General features: G+C 39.0%; 1 protein-coding gene across 2 annotated transcripts; it reads right to left on the bottom strand.

Moving 5' to 3' along the window:
* Window positions 1-99: 99 nt before the first annotated feature.
* Window positions 100-18,951, bottom strand: LOC123755021 (uncharacterized). 2 transcript variants are annotated; one of them, XM_069332784.1, is made up of 9 exons: window positions 18,691-18,951; window positions 15,515-15,699; window positions 14,983-15,072; window positions 14,524-14,667; window positions 11,565-11,672; window positions 10,585-10,749; window positions 7,227-7,332; window positions 6,322-6,554; window positions 100-5,005 (listed from the first exon to the last, which is right to left on the bottom strand). In XM_069332784.1, exons 1-9 carry the CDS (start codon window positions 18,848-18,850, stop codon window positions 3,707-3,709), a joined length of 2,490 nt encoding a protein of 829 aa, XP_069188885.1. In that variant the 5' UTR covers window positions 18,851-18,951; the 3' UTR covers window positions 100-3,706. The 2 variants fall into 2 exon arrangements, with proteins under 2 accessions (XP_069188885.1, XP_045593393.2); XM_045737437.2 differs by having other exon boundaries at window positions 15,515-15,688; window positions 18,691-18,889.
* Between the last annotated feature and the right edge of the window lie 1,836 nt (window positions 18,952-20,787).

Below are 20,787 nucleotides of genomic sequence, written 5' to 3'. Positions count from 1 at the left end.
CATGTGCAAATTTTTACCATTTAAATTGTAGACCAAATCAAACTTTGCTGGCATTGGGTAACAAGGATATGGCTACCCAACAAAAAGGTAAATAAAACATTTTGATTTTATTAAATTTTTAATATTATAATAAAAAATCAATATTTATATACAGTACTGTATTTTGTGTGTAAATATGCGAGTGTGGTACATTATTTGCGATCAAAAATAAATATAGCAAAAAGTAATAAATGTCTGTACAGTACTTTAACATTCCTGAACAATATACAGTAGTCTTGATTTTCTAGGTTGCACTGAATATGTTATGAATACTCTATAAACAGGATACACAGTAAACATGTTCAAAGAGCAAGTCATGAAATACGAAAGAGTAAACTAAAAAATTAAGCAAAATATAAAGATGAAGGTTAACTGGTATAGATGTGTCATGAAAACTGAAGGACAGGCAAGTGTGCTTGTGTGAAGCAAAGGAGATAAGGTATTTATATGAAATCCCTTATGATAACCCACTGTAAAAAGCAAACTTTAAATAAGTTTATCTACAACATAGTGCAAGATTGTATAGAGCCCTTGCATTGATGTCATACGAACAGCTGTTTTATGTCAACTCCTGCAGATGTGGGTGACAAAACTTAGAAATGTGTACACAAATGTACTTTGATAAATTTGTGTCTTAAATATATTTATAAAATATATTTAAAATCTTAAATAAATATAAAATTTCTCATTCTTTTAAGTGTAATAGTAAACAATGAAAATGACAATTTACAAGGAGCACTGTACGTCTAGTCTTGTCAAGCGAAAAGTTGCTTCTGTGGATAAATGCTGGTATCGGGTAGCACTTGTTTATCCATGATGCTGTATTGGAATGATAATGAATGGATGAGTAACTTTTTGTTCGTGATTTATTATTTAATATCTATAACCTTTTACTTTTAACTCACCAACAATGAAAGTGGTAAACAGGGTAATAATGATGTAATGCTTGTAATCATATACAGTATTCTTATTGTATGTAATTGTATGCACAAAAAGTGATGTATAAATGCATGTTTCACATGAACAAACATGCTTAAGTTGGTCACACCAGTGCTGATGATTGTCAACTTGACAACCATAATTTTTTTCCTTTTAACCCACAAATGTCCACCACCGATGACATTTTAAATGTTTTTTACAGGTTGACGATCTTTTTAATAAAGGCAAATGGTTAAAAAAAGATACAACAGGAATGGGAGACAACTCTTCAAAAGCTTTTTCTATTTGTCGAGAAAACCATAGAACTATAAGTCACTCAGAAGTCGGTATAATTGTGTTTCAAGTTTTAAAACAACACATCATATGAAATGTACATTTATACATCCACTTTTGCATTCATATAACTACAGTATATTCAATCAAAATATATGAACACAATGTGTTTATGTATGCACTGTACCCACCTAGTTGTGCTTGCAGGGGGTTAAGCTTTGGCACTTTGGTCCTGCCTCTCAACTGTCAATCAATTGGTAATTACCTAAGTATAGTTACAGGATGAGAGCTACGCTAGTGGTGTCCAGTCTTTCCAGCACTCTGTCATATAACGCTTTGAAATTACTTACGGTTTTGCCTCCACCACCACCTCACCTAACTTAGTTCCAACCGTCTACCACTGTTTGTGAAAGTGAATTTTCTTACATTTCTTTGGCAGCTTTGTTTAGTTAGTTTAAATCTATGACCTCTTGTTCTTGAAGTTCCAGGTCTCGGGAATCAAGTTTAGATTCCTGATTTTGTACGTGGTGATCATATCGCCTCTCTTTCTTCTACCTTCTAGTTTTGACATATTTATGCCTCTTACCTCTCCTCGTAGCTCTTGTCCTTCAATTCTAGGACACTTAGTGGCATGTCTATGCACCTTTTCCAGTTTGTTGATGTGCTTCTTAAGATGCCCATCAACATTAAGAACCTGGTGTATGTGCCTGAGCCTACTGGGCTCTATTATATCTACATTTGAAACTGTGTATGGAGTCTGCCACCACTTTGCTTCCTAATGCATTCCATTTATTAACTACTCTAACACTAAATAAGCTTTTTCTAATGTCTCTGGCTCACTTGGGTATTCAGTTTCCATCAATGTTCCCTTGTACGAGTACCACCTGTGTTAAATACTGTTATGTCTTTATTCACCTTGAGAATTTTGTATGTGGTAATCATGTCACCCCAAACTCTTCTGCTGTCCAGACATGAGGTGCAATTCATGCAGCCTTTCCTTGTAACTCATACCTCTTAGTTCTAGATCTAGTCTAGTGGCACAACTGAACCTTCTCCAGTTTCATCTTATGCTTGACTAGGTATGAACTCCATGCTGGAGCTGCATACTCTAGGACTGATCTTACGTATGTAGTATAGAAGGTTCTAAACGATTCCTTACGCAAAATTTCTAACAGCAGTTCTAATGTTAGCCAACCTTGCATATGCCACTAAACTCTCAGATCTTTCTCTCTGTTTCGCGAAGGACTTTGTCTCCGATTCGGTACCATGTCTAGCCTCTTGTTCCCTCCACTTAGCTTCATTAGTTTATATTTACTCCAGTTGAATTTTAGTAGCCACTTGTTGGACCATTCCTTCAATTTGTTTAAGTCATCTTGTAACTTCTGTCAAATGTTGTAGCAGAAAATGACTTTGAAGGCTTTGAGATTATTGTGGGGGATAGTGTGTGTCTAGGCAAGTCATTGGGGCTTGGGGGTTAGTGCTGATAATGTGGAGGACAGAGCAAAGCTCACCATGAAAGAACTGCAGGATCTTCAGAGGGAGCAACAACATATGGCAGCTGAGTTTTCTTCAGAGAATGAGGGTAGGATGTCCCTAGTTCTCTAATAAGAGAGATTTGTGCAAAATTGAGGGGAAGGAAAGTAGTACGTTTACTTGAAAAATATCACCGTGACAAAGCTGTGACAAACTGTTTTATAAACCTCTTGAATGACAATGCTATGTACCACTTTAGAAACATTTTAAAATGCATGCAAAAGCAATCACCATTGGACAAGTTTCTTGTAAGAAAAACATCCAGAGTGTCTCAAAAAGGAAACAGAAAAAGAAAAAAAAAGAAAAAGAGAAAGAACTCCAGAAGTATAATTACCAATTACCTGTAGTTATTATGTTAGAGGACTTACTACCAAACATCATCATCTTTCCTCCTCTGCCTCACCACCTTCCACATATGCCATCAACTCTCCAAAGTGCAGTTAAAGTGAGAATATACAGTATTTGCATTTATTTCATGTATTTATTGTATTCATATATGTATTTTGTGTGGTCTGGAATGGATTAATCCAATTTACATTATTCCTTATGGAAAAAAATGGTTTGGTACTTGAACAGATTGGCACTTAAAGGTCTTCAGGAAGTCAAGCCTGGCATCAAGCCTGGCTTCAGAAGTAGAACTCCTAGAGCCTCATCCAGGTACAATCCAGGTACAAAACAATCAAGTTTGAGTACTGAGGCTTCACTGTATATAGAGATTTTTCCACACTCATTTAATGCTAAACTTTCTTCTAGTAGTTTATCCCATACAATAAAATCCATGTGGTTGCATGACATCACATACAATGGGTCTATATATAGAAAACAAATTAACAAATAAATTTATATAGTTTTAAATAAGTAATAGTAATGTGAAATTAACACATTTCGTCTAAGGAAAATGAGCAAAAAGGTAAGTACAGCATTAGAAATCTTCTGAACGTACTTCTACAACTTGCCCCTGTAACGCAGCAAAAAAGTGCTCCATATTTTCATCTCTAACGCGGTCTCCCGAGTGAATAACATAACGAGTAGCATCATCCGTTTCAATAATATGCAAAGGTCTTGACATTACTTTCATTACTTTAGTATCACGCATTACCTGTGCTGGTTCTTCTATAGTTTCCTGTGGACTAGCTTCTTCAGCCATCCTTACAGCATGAACAGCACGGGCTGCTTCTTCGTCCTCGGCTACCATTAATTCTTCCTGACCACCAACCAGAAGGCTTGGAGAATTAAAAATAATATAGGCCTCAGCATTTTCAGTGTGGCCATGATTTGCCAAGTGGTTTGCACACAGTGGCTTACGCATGAAACCTGCACCACAAAGTTTGCATTCATAAGGCTTTTTATCCGAATGGATAAACATGTGCGCATTACGGTTCTCTCTCGATGCAAAAGTTTTACCACAAACATGGCATTTGTGTGGTTTAACACCCGTATGCTTCCGCAAATGCCTTTTGTAATAATGTGGATATACAAAACAAGCATTACACAGCTCACATTTATATGGCCTTTGGCCTGTGTGAACACTATTTATATGATATACCAAAAGCCTCTTTCTTACAAATGATTTTTGACACATTTGGCAATGATAATTTTTTTGTTGTAAATGTGTTGCTTTTATGTGAGTTAGTAGATTACTTCTTTGCCTAAAAGTAGAACCACAAATTTCACATTGGAATGGTTTTTCCCCTGTATGTGTCAGAGCATGAATTTCTAGTGTCTTCTGTGTTGACAAAGCCTTGCCACACAACTGGCAAACAAAATTCCTTACTCCTTCATGGGATCTCATGTGTGTATTTAAATGATAACGTGTGTAAAATGCCTTGTTACAAACTCTACAATTGTAAGGCCTGTCCCTGTCCACATGAGTTTTTAAGTGAGCTTTAAGGCGATACTTAGTTGCAAATGACTTTTCACACTCATCACAGTCATATGAATCGAGTCTATCGTGAACTTTGATGTGGTTCCTAACTGCAGCTTTGGTCAGAAATTGCTTTTCACATTCAGAGCAAGAAAATCTTTTGCCTTGTTTAACTTCCTCTTCCAAAACTTCTTCTACAACTTCTAAAACATCACCCTGGATTTCCATGGCAACATCCCCATCAACTATTGGCATGTCTGCTTCTCCAACATCATCCTCAGTCAAATCATCTCCATTCACTTCAGAAATCTCTATATTTTCATTATTTGGCTTCTGATCAGTTGATTCTAGGTCATTCTGGAAAAGATAACTTATCAGTGTTAATCAACAATCATGTAAAATTAAGGTAAGGTAAGGTAATTATCAAAAGAAGGCACCAAACCCCATGTAAAATTAATTTAATAAAGTTTTAGATAAAAAATCCAAATACAACTAAGATTTCATGTGACATGCAATTTATCCGTTCAATTATGTATCTTATGCAGTTGTGTGTAAAATAAATAAATAAATATATAAATATATATATATCTTGTAACCATCAAATACATAATAAAGCACAAAAAAGGGAAGGGGGTGGTAGGAGAAAAGCACACAGAAACTGTATTGGAGGGGATCCAAACATTCCCTCTAATGCGTTATGCGTGGTTTCCTCCTAGGCTATGGGTCCCCCTTCTTCCAGTCAAAGGTGGTACTCCATTCCCTGTAATATATAATATATAATATATAATATATACTATATATTAATATATATATATATATATATATTAACATTATAACCGAAAACTCATTACCCCTTGAAGGATTCGACCCCCAGACAGCCAGAGCTCTATGCACCTTAACGTATCCAGTACTTTACCCACTAGACCACAATGACTGTCATAAGGATTGGCAGGTGTCAGACCCTTAACCCAACCCCCAACAGCACTCAGTGGTCAATTTTTGGGACATATTTCATCGAATCACCTCGCCAGGTGAGGTGTACAGTATACTGTACACTAAAATAAGAATCTTGTATCTTGTATACAGCAGGTAGGGGAAGCCCGAGAAATAAGGGTGAAAATGCTGGTCGGTGATACCAGAGGATCGCCCTCGGATCAGATTGTAGAGAAGTGGAAGACGTGGAGCTGGTGGAGGTGTTAGAGTTTAAAGACTGGAAGCAGTTGTGGAACTTAGAAGAGGAAGAAGTGTGGAGTGGGACTCAACACACAAGCACAAGTCATACCAGAAAAACAGGAAAGACAGTGGACCTGGAGTCTTGTCTTGGGGGCAGGGGTAGGATCACGATGCTTCAAGTTGAGGGAATGGTCAGGCACACCACGGTCCAAATGGTTGGGCACCATTCCTTACCTCCATCCTATCCAAGATCCTTGTCCTCATATCCTTTCCATGTGCTAGTCATACTAGCTTAGCATTTTAACTTGTTAATTACCCTTACCTTTCAGGATTTTGCTTATTTTATTATGTGACTGATTCTACACAAACTGTAAGGCATCTGCTCTACACTGTAGTGTAGAGTAAGGCATCCTCAATGCAGGTAACAATAACAAACTTCTAATTAAGCTTTCTTTTTTGCTTTAAAAGTAATCTTAAGATGTAAGATGTTTTTTACTCACCATTATATCTTCCTTCTTAATAGTCTTCAGAGAATGAGGGGACTTTAAGGCTGAAAAGAAAGTAACATTTGTAAGTTCATCATCAGCTTGCTCCAATTCCAGTTTCACTATGCATTCTCCTAGAGACTTCTTGGGACTGCTGCCTCTTGGTCTTCCACGGGGACGTCCTCTCCCTCTTCCACGGACTCGACCTGGTGGTCTTCCTCGACCTCGTCCCCGACCGCGTTTTTTCCCTAAGAAACACTTTTCATTAGACACTTTAAAAAAAAAAAATAACAGATATACCATACACTAGTATTCTTATTCAATAAATTTCAATTTTCAGCTAATATATCTTAAAACAATACCTATGTCAAAAAAGATTGTGTTGAGCATTCTTTAATTCCAATTCTATCATTCGGTCTTTAAAACACATATGCAAACTTCCCATCTAATGTGGTATTGAGAGAACTAGAAGAAAAGGAAGGCTAAATAGTAAGATTAATTGGGAGTTCAAATGATGGGCATAATGTTGCTTTTTATTTTGCAACAATCTTTTAAAAACTGGGTATTACCAGAAAAACATGGGTATAAATTCCATAACTTTAGACAGAGAAAGTAAAACAGGAATATACACAATTTATGTAGACTTATGTTCCTTGGAATTGGGAAAATAAGCAAATTAAGACACTTCAAAAATGATAATATTGTACTAAATGAATGCACAAGAAGCTTCAAAGAGAGAATGATGGTTGCTGTGACAACTGACTTATATGCAGAAGTGAGCAACTGCAATAGAGTATTCCCTTAACAGCTGGGAAATGAGAAGTTTGAGCACAAATGAAGAATTCCATGTAAATTAAACTCAAGAATGACAACAGATATAGAAAGGCGATAAAAAAAAAAATAAAATGACATTTTCTCACCATATGACACCTCATCATATTCATCGTCCTCCAGCATAAAGCTATTTGGAGACTCGGGACGCCCTTGGATTTCAGCCACTGTTCTCTTATATCTGTTGACAACTAACTGGAAGCAGAGATATAACAATAACAATTGTATACAAAAATTACAAAATGCTTTCATATAAATACTTCATTATAATTTGTCACTGTGTATACTCTTGACACAACTTGATAATGGTTCAGGATGGACTGAAGCATCATCCCCTTCCTTAACTTGAGTTGTGGGGGTTAGATGTTTTGATTATATACCCAAACGATACAAACACATGGTCTCATTCACCTAAGCTCCATATTGCAACTAATGATGCATATTTACTCCCATATAGAGTTCTTGATCTTGCTCCCTCAAGACAAATGTTAAGACAGTTTGTCAAGACTAAAATATATATATTTTTTTCTTGGTCCTTCCAAAGACATTCCCAAGAGCAGGGTGGCCACACATACAAAAACGTCTTCCCTCAAATTCAAATCTTAACCCTTAGACAGCAGTTATCATCATATGTTTATTCACGGGGCAATTAGCTTATCATCATATGACAATTTAAGCCATTATTACCTGGATTTTACATATATAATGCAAAGAAGGATATAATAGTTCTATGTGGATATAATCGTGTTTACCATGCGAACATACGAACGTCATGGGCACAGGAATAGACCGCAGGCTGCCTGGACTGAATAATCCTGCGGATGACCTGGGAGACACGCACCCTGGAACAGAGAAGAAGGGAAACCGGGTCAACCCAAAACGCCTCCCCTGCCACGGAGACTGTGGCACACAAGTAACGGCGAAGAGCCACAACCGGATACAAATCATGATGCACCCCGGCCGAACCAACCAAGCATCAACAGCCTAAGGACCCCTCTGGAAAGCAGCAGTCTCATTCTTCGCCAGAAAAAGAAATGGCAGTAAACGAACAAAATGACCACCAGGACCGAAAGAGCAGAAACCCTTGCGCCGAAGGACAGCATGAAGCTCCCCAACCCGACCCCCTTGTTAGCCAATGCTAACAAGAAAAAGAGCCTTAGAAAAACCATCCTAGCATGCCCCCTGAGCCACCACAAACCGAGGAGGAGAGAGAAAAAAAAAAGAACACCCGGTCCAACGACTAGGACGGCTCAGGCGGAGCATGAGCAGGCCGGAGGTGAAACAACGCCCTAGAAAGTTTGCGGAACGGAGCAGAAGTGACATCCACCTTAAACGTAAGCTGAAGCGGCTCCACCAGCTCCACACGATACGAGGTGACAGTATTTGGCATAAGATGACAGTCCTGAAACAACCTAAAGAGAAAGGACAAAACAACCTGATCAGAAATTGGAGACAACCTACAAATAATTAAGAAATGCCGACAGGACCACCAGGAAACTTCAAACTGTCGCCAAGATGAGACTCGCAGATGGTACACCATCAATGAAGCCACCTGATCACCATACAAGTGGTAGTAAACTCACGTCAAAAAAGACCAGACGTGAAGATCGGAGAAGATGGAACCAGCCACGCACTGGACCGAACCAATCTGCTGAAAGAGGCGGAACGCAAGACCCTCGAGTTTGGACATTGAGGAAGCAGCGCCTGAAACCAAGGTTGGGCTGGCCACCAAGGGGTCAACAGGACTACTCTCCCCTGGTAAGTCTCCAAGCGAGCCAGGACCTGGGGCAACAACCAAACTGGGGAGAAGAGGTACAGGTAGCCCCACCTCGACCAGTCCAGTCGAAAGACATCGACCCCAACGGCCTTGCAGTCGGGGAAGGCCGCCACATAAACCAGGAGATGCCTTGACCACGATGATGCGAAGAGGTCCACCTTTGGATGCAGGAACATTCAGCAGAGCCAAAGGAACGAGGCGTCGTAACCATCCATTCCGTTGAGAGGGGAATGAAACGGGACAGGGCGTCCATCTGAACGTTGGTCACCCCCTGGAAATGAACCACCGGGAAAGTCAAACCCCAAGAACTCAGCAGACGAGTCATCCGAAGTGATTAGCCCCCAAGAGCCAAGGACTGCATCGAACGCCCCCACTCCACGGTTCAGGCAATGAACCACCGGGAAGCAGTCCAAATGAAGCCGAATTGTCAATCCTCTAGCAACACGAACCCTCTGATGCAAAAGCCACACCACCATGAACTCCTGCACTGTGCTGCAAGTCCGACGGAAAGACGGACCCCACCGACTATGTCCAGCCTGATGAGCACTGGTCACAAAGCCCCAGCCAAGAGACGAGGTATCCGTGAACACATCGAGTGAGGGCTTGGGTAGGCGCCACGCCACTGAACTCGAAAAACCAGAAGAGGAAGCTGGCGATACAGTAACCAACGTAAGGCCCCCAGGGTCCGAACCCAGCGATCGCAACAGCGGCGGAAGGGACGTCCCCGATGGAACCAGAATAGTCGCCGAAGTCAGATCCAACATGACGGGTAGATCAGCACAGCGAAATTCAGACTCCCGCACAGTTGCACGAGCAACCAACAAGTGACCTGGTTGCCCTCCAAAGACAGCCAAAGGCGAGACCACAGCTGCAGCAACACCGCTGGAGGGAGAGACAAGGAAGAGGTCCGAGAGTCTCGCACAAGACCCAGCCAAGTTCAAACATAAGAGGGGAACCAAATGGTTCCCCTCCTAAGTAAGTTTGAACTGCTTCCTCCAGTTCACCAAGAACCCAAACCCAGCGAGCTGAGAAAGAATCAAATCCCTGGCGAGCAGACATGCAGACTGATTGGAAGCCCAGACCAGCCAGTCATCAAGGAAAGCCAAAACCCGAACCCCTAATACAGAAGCAAACGGGTCACCATGACCCGAGTAAGGCGTGTAAAAGTGCGAGGCACCAGATTCAAGCATCAAAAGTGGTAAGCATGCTGCCCCACAACAAAACCGAGCCAGTCCCTGAACCCCGGATGAATCGTGACGTGCAAGGCATGGTGACGTCATGCTTCTTTGCTCGTTTTCTGACTGCGGAGTTCTGCTTGCTCGTTCGGCTTTCGGTTTGCAATGTTTAACCATCTGTAGTTTGGTTTGGGATTCCTATCTTTCTGGGTCCTGGCCTGGTAGATAGCAGACATAGACTGCTTCCAACTACAGTATATGGGGGTATCTATAGGCCATTGCTCCTCGTGCCTCTCTGAGGGGGCCAGGTTCTGGCTCGTGGTCCCCAGTAGGCCTAGAACTCCATCGATTGACGCAGTTCTAGGTTGCCACGGTCTAATATATACACATCAGCCCGGTATAGCTCCGAGGTGCTGGAGGGGCTCTCCAGAGGAAAAAAAAAAAGTACTATATTCACACAACTGACTAGTGCCATACTTGGTCAATGCAACCTACTTGTTTCTTATTAATTAACTGTTCTTCAATAGAGTCAATATCATCAATGAGGTTGAAACACTTGCTGCAAATGATAGTGGAATGTAGCAAATTTTCCTCCAAAGTTTGGTTGATAATTTCTCCCAGGATAGAGTGCAACTCCAAATTTCGATGTGAAGTACGGACCTGGAAAAGAATTTATATGTGCTATCAAGTTTCTTCCTTTAACAATCTCACACACACACAAAAACATAGATGAACATCTCTATATTATATAATGGACCTATTACCTTTAGTTTCATGCAAACCAATTAGAATACAATGTTCATCCCGGGAATATTAATAAAAGCACTGCATAACCAACCTGTCCTCTCGAATAGCACATCGTATTATGATGTATAAATCCCCAACAGCCAAAACATTAAATCATAGCAGCTCACAAAATTGATAGGCTGTCATATTTTCTATTCGTGGGTCCTCGGTTAGGTTAGGTTCAGATAATTTAGTGCAATCTTTGTGATCGATTTGTAGTATGTACAGTACAAACATGACAATTACTGGGAAAATTATAAATTTTCAAGTACTGTATAGTATGTATAAATAAACTATACAAGACCTTTAGTATCTATTCAAGCTTTTTCTATTCATTTAAATGTTTGTGATTGCCAAAAACACAATTTAGAAAATTAAGGGCTAAGGAGTCTTTCCAGGATATGACTAGCAAATATGTACCTATGCAGATGAAAAGTCACAATAACGTGGCTGAAAACTGTTGACCAACCCACACACACACTAGAAATAGAAGACGATGACGACGTTTCGGTCCGTCTGGACCATTATCAAGTCGATTGTGTGACTTGATAATGGGACAATGAAATAGAAGAGACAACGAAACGTCGTCGTCATTTCCATTTCTAGTGTGTGGTTTGGTCAACAAATATGTACCTAGTTCTTTATTTACATGAATGTGCAACAATGAAGCATACCAATAAAATTCTCACCTGCCCAGAAAATATAGCAATAGCAGATCTGGTCGATGCTGAAAGTTTAGCATTGCAGATTAAACAGTGGGGTGGGTTGGGTTTGCTGACTGTGTCTTCATTTACTCTCTGCAATGATATAAATACATTTGTATAAACAATACTTTTCTATAACATTTGCCTCAAAACCTCATTGTTATTCTGTGTTACATCATAACATTATTACAGGAAACCTTATGTACAAACAGATGAAAAGGTATTTGAATGCCACTTTCTCAGACCAATTACCTTATCAATTTTGTGACTTGTCTAGATAAAGCTGTCCTGTTAGTAGTGTCCCTACCTAAGCAAACTGTTTTGCTCTAAACTAAAATGCCATTCTTTCCCTCCTAGCCCCAGACGTCTTCACAGAAAAACATCCAAAACTGGATGCAATGGGAAGGTTTAGAATAAATTGCTTTGTTCAAGCAAAAATCTAATGTATTTTGTAAGTACTGTATAGAAACTGTACAACAATGTCTAAAGTCTTATTACATAGAATACATGTTATTACTTATTACATAGATCACCATCGTGGTGAGTGCAGTATTTGCATAATTGTTTAAATTATAAGTTTTTTCTGAATTGAGGAAGTGATTTTTTTTTTTTTACAAAACTACCTATCGGTGTGTACTAATGTGTCTGGGTAACCATGTACCACAATACTGTATATATATATCACTACCCATGTAAATTTAATTACAAATATGAGGCATATTAAATACTGCATTGGTAACCACCAATGTAACTTGCTTACACTATAAACAGTGTAATCCAGTTACTGAACCTTTTATACAACTATGTAACCTGTTAAGCTAAACTAACCAAAACTACCAAGAGACTGTTAATGTATATATTAATAGTTTAATGCTTCAATCCATCGGCATATAACCAACTGTAAACATTCTGGGCATCTCAAGGTCCCATTCAGTGACACCCAAAATGTTCATACTGTACTCTTTTCAAATTTTCTCTGTTAACCTTGGAGTTATAACAATAAATTTGGTGTCAAAATGTTTTTTGAGACCAAAAATTATGTGGTACAGTATATGTTCATAAATGAATATTTATGAACATTTTAACATTCCTTATATATTTTTCAACATTGTAAGATCATGTAGAGCACTGTTAGATAAATACAGCATGAGGAGTTGAGTCTAGTATGACAAGAGGAGATTGTCAGTGACAGGAAGTGTTGCAAGACAATGCATGGTCACACCTACAGATTGTAAAGTTGCACCTTTACCAAGAAGTCAGGACTTGCGGTCCACACTTAATGACAAGGCAGATATTGGAATCTACTAATCTCAATTGTGCTGGATCACATTTTGGTGTGCTTTCAGGTTTTTCAACAAACAGCAGCTGCTTTGTCATTGTTTGATAGTGAAGTTGCCTTAGGATTCGTTAACGAGTGAAGCTTGGCTCAGTAGCTCCCCCCCCCCCCAAAATAGCAGAGCAAGTTTAAGGAAAGACATTCAGGATTCAAGATTCAGAATTCTGATTCAGATTCAGACATTGAGAACCTCTAGACTGAGGGCTTTACAGGCCATGTGTGGCCTAGACCAGACTATCCCAACCAACTAGCTATTTCAGACCTTGGTGAGTTTTAAGAGTGGTAGTATCCTATGATTTCTTTTAAATGTTAGGAACATGTCAGGGGAAGTCAGTCGTACAGTAATTATATTGCTTATCAGTGACTCGACTCATAATAGCATCTTTGATGATTTAGTGAAGCCATACATTTTGGGAAATAAATATGTCGACCATTAACTGTGTTCTACAAATGCCTTTAGATGCAAGTATTGTGTTTTTACAACTTGAGTTCACGTGTAAGAGAGTGAAGGGCACTCACAGAATAGACCAATTATATTACGCCCAGATCATCCCGGGCGTAAGTTCGAACACTCATCACGGCCCTTGTGGATTTGTTCATCAGACCAATTATAATTTAGATGATACAATTATGTACTGATAACAAGATAAAAACAACATCTCAATTTGTATACAAGGAAAATGAGTGGTTGTAGCCCACACACCTTCACCACATTATCCTCTGTTTACCCCTTTGATCCATTCCCTCCCATTTCCCCCACTACTGTACTTATTTTATTATAAATAAAAATAAAAAATAGAGAAGTTTGCACATGATCAGTCTATATCACTGAAAAAAAATTGATGTTTACACTTTTCCAGCAGGTAATTTGAAAGTCATTGTGAAAATACTCACAAGCAGAGCAATTATCATCTTGTGTGATAGGGAGATGGCTGAGGCGATCTTTTGATGGTTCCCCTGATTCTTTGCTTAGTGCCCTGATAAGCTATGCCCACACTGTGCTCAGAAAAAATAACCATTTTCTGGAATTTCAAGATGGTTGGAATGTTTACTGTCAAAGTACGGATGGTGCATTTTATTGTCACTGGAACACTGAAAAGTTAAACGCTAACTAGTTCATCAATGTTATGTGTTTAGCTACATAAATATTCTGAGCTCTACTCCTGAGCCCATTATGTAGTTGAATAACCTTTCCACTACTACCTACAGGATGAGTATGAGGTGCATAATAATTAAACTAACTAACTATACAATAAAACTTGAACAAAATTACAGAATTTCTTAAAACCTGTATATAAAGAAATATAAAAAAACTAATTTCTTCAGAATTTATAAATAATGTATTTGTGTAAAATGTGTTTACAGAATGCATATAATTAGCATATGACGTGAAAAATTATTACAAAATCATTTTTAATATGAGGGATTCATCCTTCCTACAAAAGTGCCTCCCCCACCCCATAATTTTGCAAAATGGAATGATGATGATGAAGATAATTACTATATCATGAACCTGCTAATAGATATTGCTTAATATTAAAACAAAACTAAAAAATACCAGACTTAAAAGTTTTAGGAAATAATGTACATTAAAGAAAATTGTTGTACCTTTACTAAGACAGTGTGAACATGAGCATCACTGTTGGGAAGCTGAACATATATTCTTTGCTGGGGACGAGCATTGCCTAATAACAAATCATCACGTATCATTTTAGACCACTTCTTTCTTTCATAATTGGTGTTGCTGTCAATCTGCAATCAAAATACATTAACAAAATTAGATATTAGAAAAAGATTATATATTATAGTATATTTTAATTGATCAATATTTTACTCTCTCCCCAGGAGCTTCCCATAATGAGAAGATAGCCAGAGCAGACGTTTCTCTACAAACTTGTTATAAGAACATAAGAACACTAGACTTTTTAGAGCTCGTAGTGCAGTTCTGGATATTAGGTACAACAAACAATTCAGTACATTACTCATGACCAATTATTCTTCATTCTATTTTTACCTGTTGAATACTACACATTATTACATTACACCAAACACAACATACACACGTACTCTATAATCTGGAAATTTGATAACTTCCTTCAGTACAACCTTAGCTGGGCAGCTGCCTCTCCTGGGTGGACTTATTTGTTCACACTGGTCCTGTTGGTGGAATAACCAAATACAACTGAGTTATGCACAAATACTTTTAAATATATATCCACTATATTAGTACTAAAGTATTCTTCTTATATATGCAAGATCCATATTACACATTATCCATATACCGTACAGTATTATAAGAATCCATTTTTTCCAAGGATAGTTTCTTCTGTACATTCATTTAATGTTTATAAATTACTTTATGAACATCTAGAGTTACTTTTAATGTTATAACAAGATATTAACAACTAAGATACAGTATTTGTAATACAGTACTGTACAGTATTTGTATAAGACATGAATAGTTTCCATTTCCTATTTGCAATATAAACTCAACCCCAAGAAATTTGGCCAGCTACTGTATTTACTTCCTTTTGATCTACAGTATATAACAGCCAAATGCAAAACAGTTACATTTCTGGTGTAACTATATTCTGCTAACCTTTCTCCATTCTAAATATTTGTCCTTCTTGCAAGGATTCCGTACACCAAACTGACAACCCAGATGTTTGGTTCCAAGAACAACGAAAGGGACTCCATCAAAGGTCAGCCGTTCTCCTTCAGGGTACTTTTTCACTCTCTTCCCACTGTATGCGGCAGTCTTCATTATTCCAAGCTGGAAATCAACTAAGCATGGTCAAGCCAGTACAGTATTCATGGTGTAGTACATCATCTAGATTTTGTAGAATACATATATTAAAGAAGGTAGATTGCAGACTCTGAATAAATTCACTCTTTGATTCATATAAATATAGTACAGTATATGCATTACATATAAAAATATAAGTTATAAATTCAATTATATTTCAGTGACATGCATCGATGAAGTAAAAAAAAAAACATGCCATCATCAGTTCACTTCTCTCACTGTGTTAAGCATGACACCCCACTCACTACGATTCATACAGGGAATGGACGTCTCTCCGGCCTACATCCTGGAGACAAGAGAAGGTATTCACCTGCTCTTCTCCAGCGATTCGGACCTTGAGCAGATATTCACCACTACCGCCATCACTACTCTGCAAGAAGCCGGCCTCGCCCTCACAACACCATGATGCTACCTGGCAGACAGGACCATTTTCAGCAGGAATATCAGAACCTGGATCACCGACTGCGACGACGACAACATCCTCGCCAGCATTAACGACCAAAACCCTGACGCTGACAGCGGTAGCGGTCAAAAACCATCTCCAATGCCGAGGTCTAATTGCAGATGAACACTGAAGGTGACCTTCACCACGGCCATTGCAGCGACCCATACCATGGACTATGGACTTATGTGTGCAGGAATCACCATACCAACCACCTAAGTGATCAAGGAACACTTCAAGGAGCTCCGGCAGTGCTTCAAGTGCTACCAGTACTCCCACTACACCAGGAAGTGCACCAGGCCAGCACAGAGATACAGCCTCTGCGCCCAGGAGCACTACTATGCTACCTGCTCTACAATGTCCTACAAGGACTAGAAGGTTTTAACAGAACCCATGGGCACCACACCAGAAACAAATACTATTTGATATTCCAAGAGTATGACTTAACCAAACTAGAAATGCTCTGCAAATCAAGGGACCCAGAATATGGAATGAGCTTCCTAATCACTTCAAAGGCTGTACCTCTCTCAACCACCAACTCTCAACTTAGAAAAACTAGGAACAGTACTACCTATTAAACTCCATGTAACCTACCTTACTCCCTAAATGTCAACCCATGTCTTGCTACTGCATTTTCCAAGAATGTTGTTTGTTGACCAACTTGTATAACTACTGATTTCCACCCTGCCTCCTTTATAAACTGCCGTCACTTTCATTTTTAAGGATACCGGTTAAAGTATGACACACTAGAGATTTGTTGAATAGCAGAGCTATGGGTTGTGTAAGAGCAGGGGGCAGCACTCTTATATATCAAAGATGGTACAGTATTTCATTAATGTTCCCAGCTTTCGTTTTAAGTGATTGAATTATGGATATAAGGTTTGTCGGGCTGACTGGTAAAAGGAGTAGTGTTAGGATAGCTGCCGGCGAGATAATGTACAGCAGTAACATTGTCTGGATCTCGGGGATTTTTCTGGCAAGGTTTGCACCAATCGATGAAAAGAAGCTATTGAATTCAGTTACAATATCTTAGTCTGTTGCAAGTGTGTAACCATCTTTGGAGAGTTTTATCGGCTTGTTATGTGATTATTGTTTAGACCCTAGGATGTTAGGGATGGCTTTCCATGTACTTTTCATATTTCCTTTTGCTTCTTCTTTTCTTCTTTTTGTTAGTAGGTGCAGTTTGCATGAAGGGTTTGTCCTCCCGATGACTGCACCAGTACAGATGTTGGTAGACGCGTTTCTTTAAATCTATTCTCATAAAAGGAAGCTCTGGCTCTTCGTATTATATTGGTAAGCATTGATGAGTATCTCTTAAGTTCTCCTTTTGTAATTAGTCTAATCCTATTTTTTTCATATTCGTATTTCTTGTTAATTGCTTTTAAGTTTGCCACTTGAGAGCCAGGGGTTGTTTAATCTTTTGGCAGTAACTTGCTTAGTGAGGAGAGGACAGTGTGTGTTGTAGTTCTTAAATAACGCTGTTTGTCAACCTAATTGTATTTGTGCTACATTTTCAGCCATGTTTCCCCCTTTTTTATCTTTATTTTTATTTGTTCTCAACACATTTTATTCTTTATACTCAATAGTATTAAGTTTTTAGTCATTAATGTTTTTCCTGCCCGAAACGCTTTGCGTAATAGTGGCTTTAGGCATTGTATGTACTAGCTCCATCTATAAATCAATCAATTTATGTAAAATCTCTTGTATGTATGTACCTTACCTGAATAAACATTTTATTTTTTTTTTATTTTTTAGAGGCTTAGTTTTGGAGAGAAAGATGTCTGCTAATGAATTTATATCCCGTGTATTGTTGAATTTAGATTTCCAGGTTATATTGTCAAGTGCTTTTATAAGGTTCCCTACTGAAGGCTTGTTGTGTAGTCTAAAGGTAACTTTATTGGTAACCGAGGGTTAACAATGATTTTGTTCCATGAGGGATTTGAGAGCCATCACTTCAACCATCAACTTGGTGTTGATGATGGCTGAAGGACCCACGTCAGGTCAGCTTACTCACGAAGACTCATGGTACGTTAGTGACGTATTACGTCTTCCACCGTGTGACAGGAAGGAAGGGAACTATCAGGGAAAGCGCCATGCCACCACGACTACATAGCCCTGGGAAGGGGTCAGGATAAGGATTTGGGATGGGACGGGGGGAAGGAATGGTGCCCAACCACTTGGACGGTCGGGGATTGAACACCGACCCGCATGAAGCGAGACCATAGCTCTACCGTCTAGCCCAAGTGGTTGAGGTAAGAGAGGAGTGAGGACCATATACCTGGGAGGGAGCAGTGTTGCCGCCTCCCACCTCACGCGACACACCTCTCACTCCCACCCTCACCACCACTCATCTCCCGCCTCACAACCTTGTCACTCACCAACGAGCCTTCTTTACCTCTCTGCCTCGCCTCCTTAACCCCTGCCACAGCTACCCGTGTCCCAAGACGCCTTCCTACCAGAGATATTCACCCCTGGAGCGCCTCCTCATATATATCTCCCCCCTTAAAGTATTATAGCTGAGACTCACTTGCCCGACCAAAGTTGGCATCGGCCCTCAGGAAGCTGTATCTGGTACCCGTTTTTTCCTCGTGCAAGACAACTTGTTCCAGGGCTTCCTCCACGCTGAACCAGTAGCCCAAGTTGGGTTTAACATCTTGGAAGTCATCTTGGTGATAATTGTCGGCCATGTTGTCTTGGTAACAGCGCGCGCCGTCGCCACAACACCAAGAGAGCCGAGCAGCGTCAAGCGCAACTCTCGCCCATAACTCACACTATTTCACCCTCACACGCTCTTCCTTACATCCAACATTAATCTAACTTTAATGATATTTAATATAAAAAATATTAGAGCGTTAAAATTGGCTGTAGGTGGTTGTAATATAGAGTGAAGTTATTGAGTTAGGCGAAGAGCCTCTGGCAACACTGAGGTTTGTACAATGTTACCAAGATGGTCACTGAGGCGCCTCATGCAACTCTCAACAAAACAAATAAAAAAAATACCATGCAAACATAGGCTTAGATTTGCAATTGCTTAGATAAATACCATGCAAACATAGGCTTAGAAAATTCTCAATCGACTTGAAAATGGTCCAGGACGGACCGAAACGTCGTCGTCCCTTCACCTTCTAGTGTGTGGTCTGGTTAACATAGGCTTAGATTATTAGGTTATTTTATGTTATTTAATAATTTAACAGCTAACATCCATATAAGCAATGATTTTATCCCAAAACATATACGTATGTTACGTATAAGTATGTTAGTTGAAGCCTACATTTATGACAAAAATAATAATAATGGTTTTTATATATAATAATTTGTTTTATTTATTTATTTCTATACAAGAAGGTACATTGGGTTATGAGAGTAGAAAACAATGTTGGATTTATAGATAAAGCTAGTACATACAATAGTTATACATACAAGTTATACGCAGCAACGTGCTGCTACCTTATATTATGTATGAAGGATTAGTGTAGACTTGAAGCTAGCTGTAGCTAGCAAGAAAAAAATCATCAGGACGGATATGGGTGATATATAGGGACTAGAGACTAGCGTGTATAGCTGCGCGCGCACCGGCTTTCCTAATGGTCAGCCCAGGTCACGCACGCTTGTCCCACACTGCCCCTTAAACTGCTTTACAATGTATACAGGTATAATATACTGTATTTACGTGTACAGATAGTGCGCACATTTATGTATATACACTGCAGCTAGTGAAACGTCGTAATTAGAGGGATTCAGTATTAGTCGGGTTCGTTCTCGACGCACAATCGAGAATGCGACAGAGTACGTACTTACGTAACTGCTTCGTGAATCTGGCCCCTGGATGTTAACCGATTGGTGGGTATTATTCCAGGGAAATTAGTGGGTATGGCTTACTACTCACCTAGTTGTGTTTGTGGGGGTTGAGCTTTAGCTCTTTGGTCCCGCCTCTCAACTGTCAATCCACTGGTGGATTGGGGGAATGAAAGTATTTCTTTACTATGAGCTATGAGCAGGGGAAAGCTCTCAGCCTGCACAATATTTCCTGTGCCTACATGTGTAAGCTAAATACACTAGACTGTATATGAACATTTTCATTTAAAATACAGCAGGGTAATTACAAAGATAAATCAAAGATAATTAATCTATTCACATTTTAATACTGTATAGAGAATTGGTCACACATGGAAGTATAAAAGTAACAATATTTCTTTAATTCTATTATAATATACAAGCTGTGCACTCTGAAGTAGCACACCACAACTGCTTTTCTCAGTGCATAAGTCTTAATGTGTTATTGGCTACACGTCATATACACACCACATTCTAACGCATATAAAATAAAGAATATATATATACACTAATAAAATAAACTGGTTATGTTGCAGTGTACATGCAAATCATTACAAAGAAGTACATATTAAAGAAAAATATTAGTTTTTTCCACTTGCATCTTGGGTGGTCCCCTGTACACTATATCACAATACACACAATTTCCAACTTATTAAGCATAAAAAATACTCTTTAAATACACTAAAGTACTTAACATTATTTTCAATTGGAGACAAAAGCAATGTCTCAATATATTCTTGAATTTTAATTAAGCGCTATCAAACACACATTCATGTCTAAAACAAAGTAA

This window comes from Procambarus clarkii, chromosome 28 (genome assembly GCF_040958095.1).
Source record: "Procambarus clarkii isolate CNS0578487 chromosome 28, FALCON_Pclarkii_2.0, whole genome shotgun sequence".
Lineage (NCBI taxonomy): Eukaryota > Metazoa > Arthropoda > Malacostraca > Decapoda > Cambaridae > Procambarus > Procambarus clarkii.
This window is presented reverse-complemented; position numbering and strand designations above follow the sequence as displayed.

Bases quoted from the DNA above. Each gene is read 5' to 3' on its own strand.
- LOC123755021 (XM_069332784.1), bottom strand. From the start codon at position 18,850: ATGGCCGACAATTATCACCAAGATGACTTCCAAGATGTTAAACCCAAC. The intron at 10,750-11,564 runs GTGAGAATTTTA...ATTCTTTTCCAG, and splicing joins TTGCTATATTTTCTGGGCAG to GTCCGTACTTCACATCGAAA. The intron at 5,006-6,321 runs GTGAGTAAAAAA...TATCTTTTCCAG, and splicing joins TTAAGAAGGAAGATATAATG to AATGACCTAGAATCAACTGA.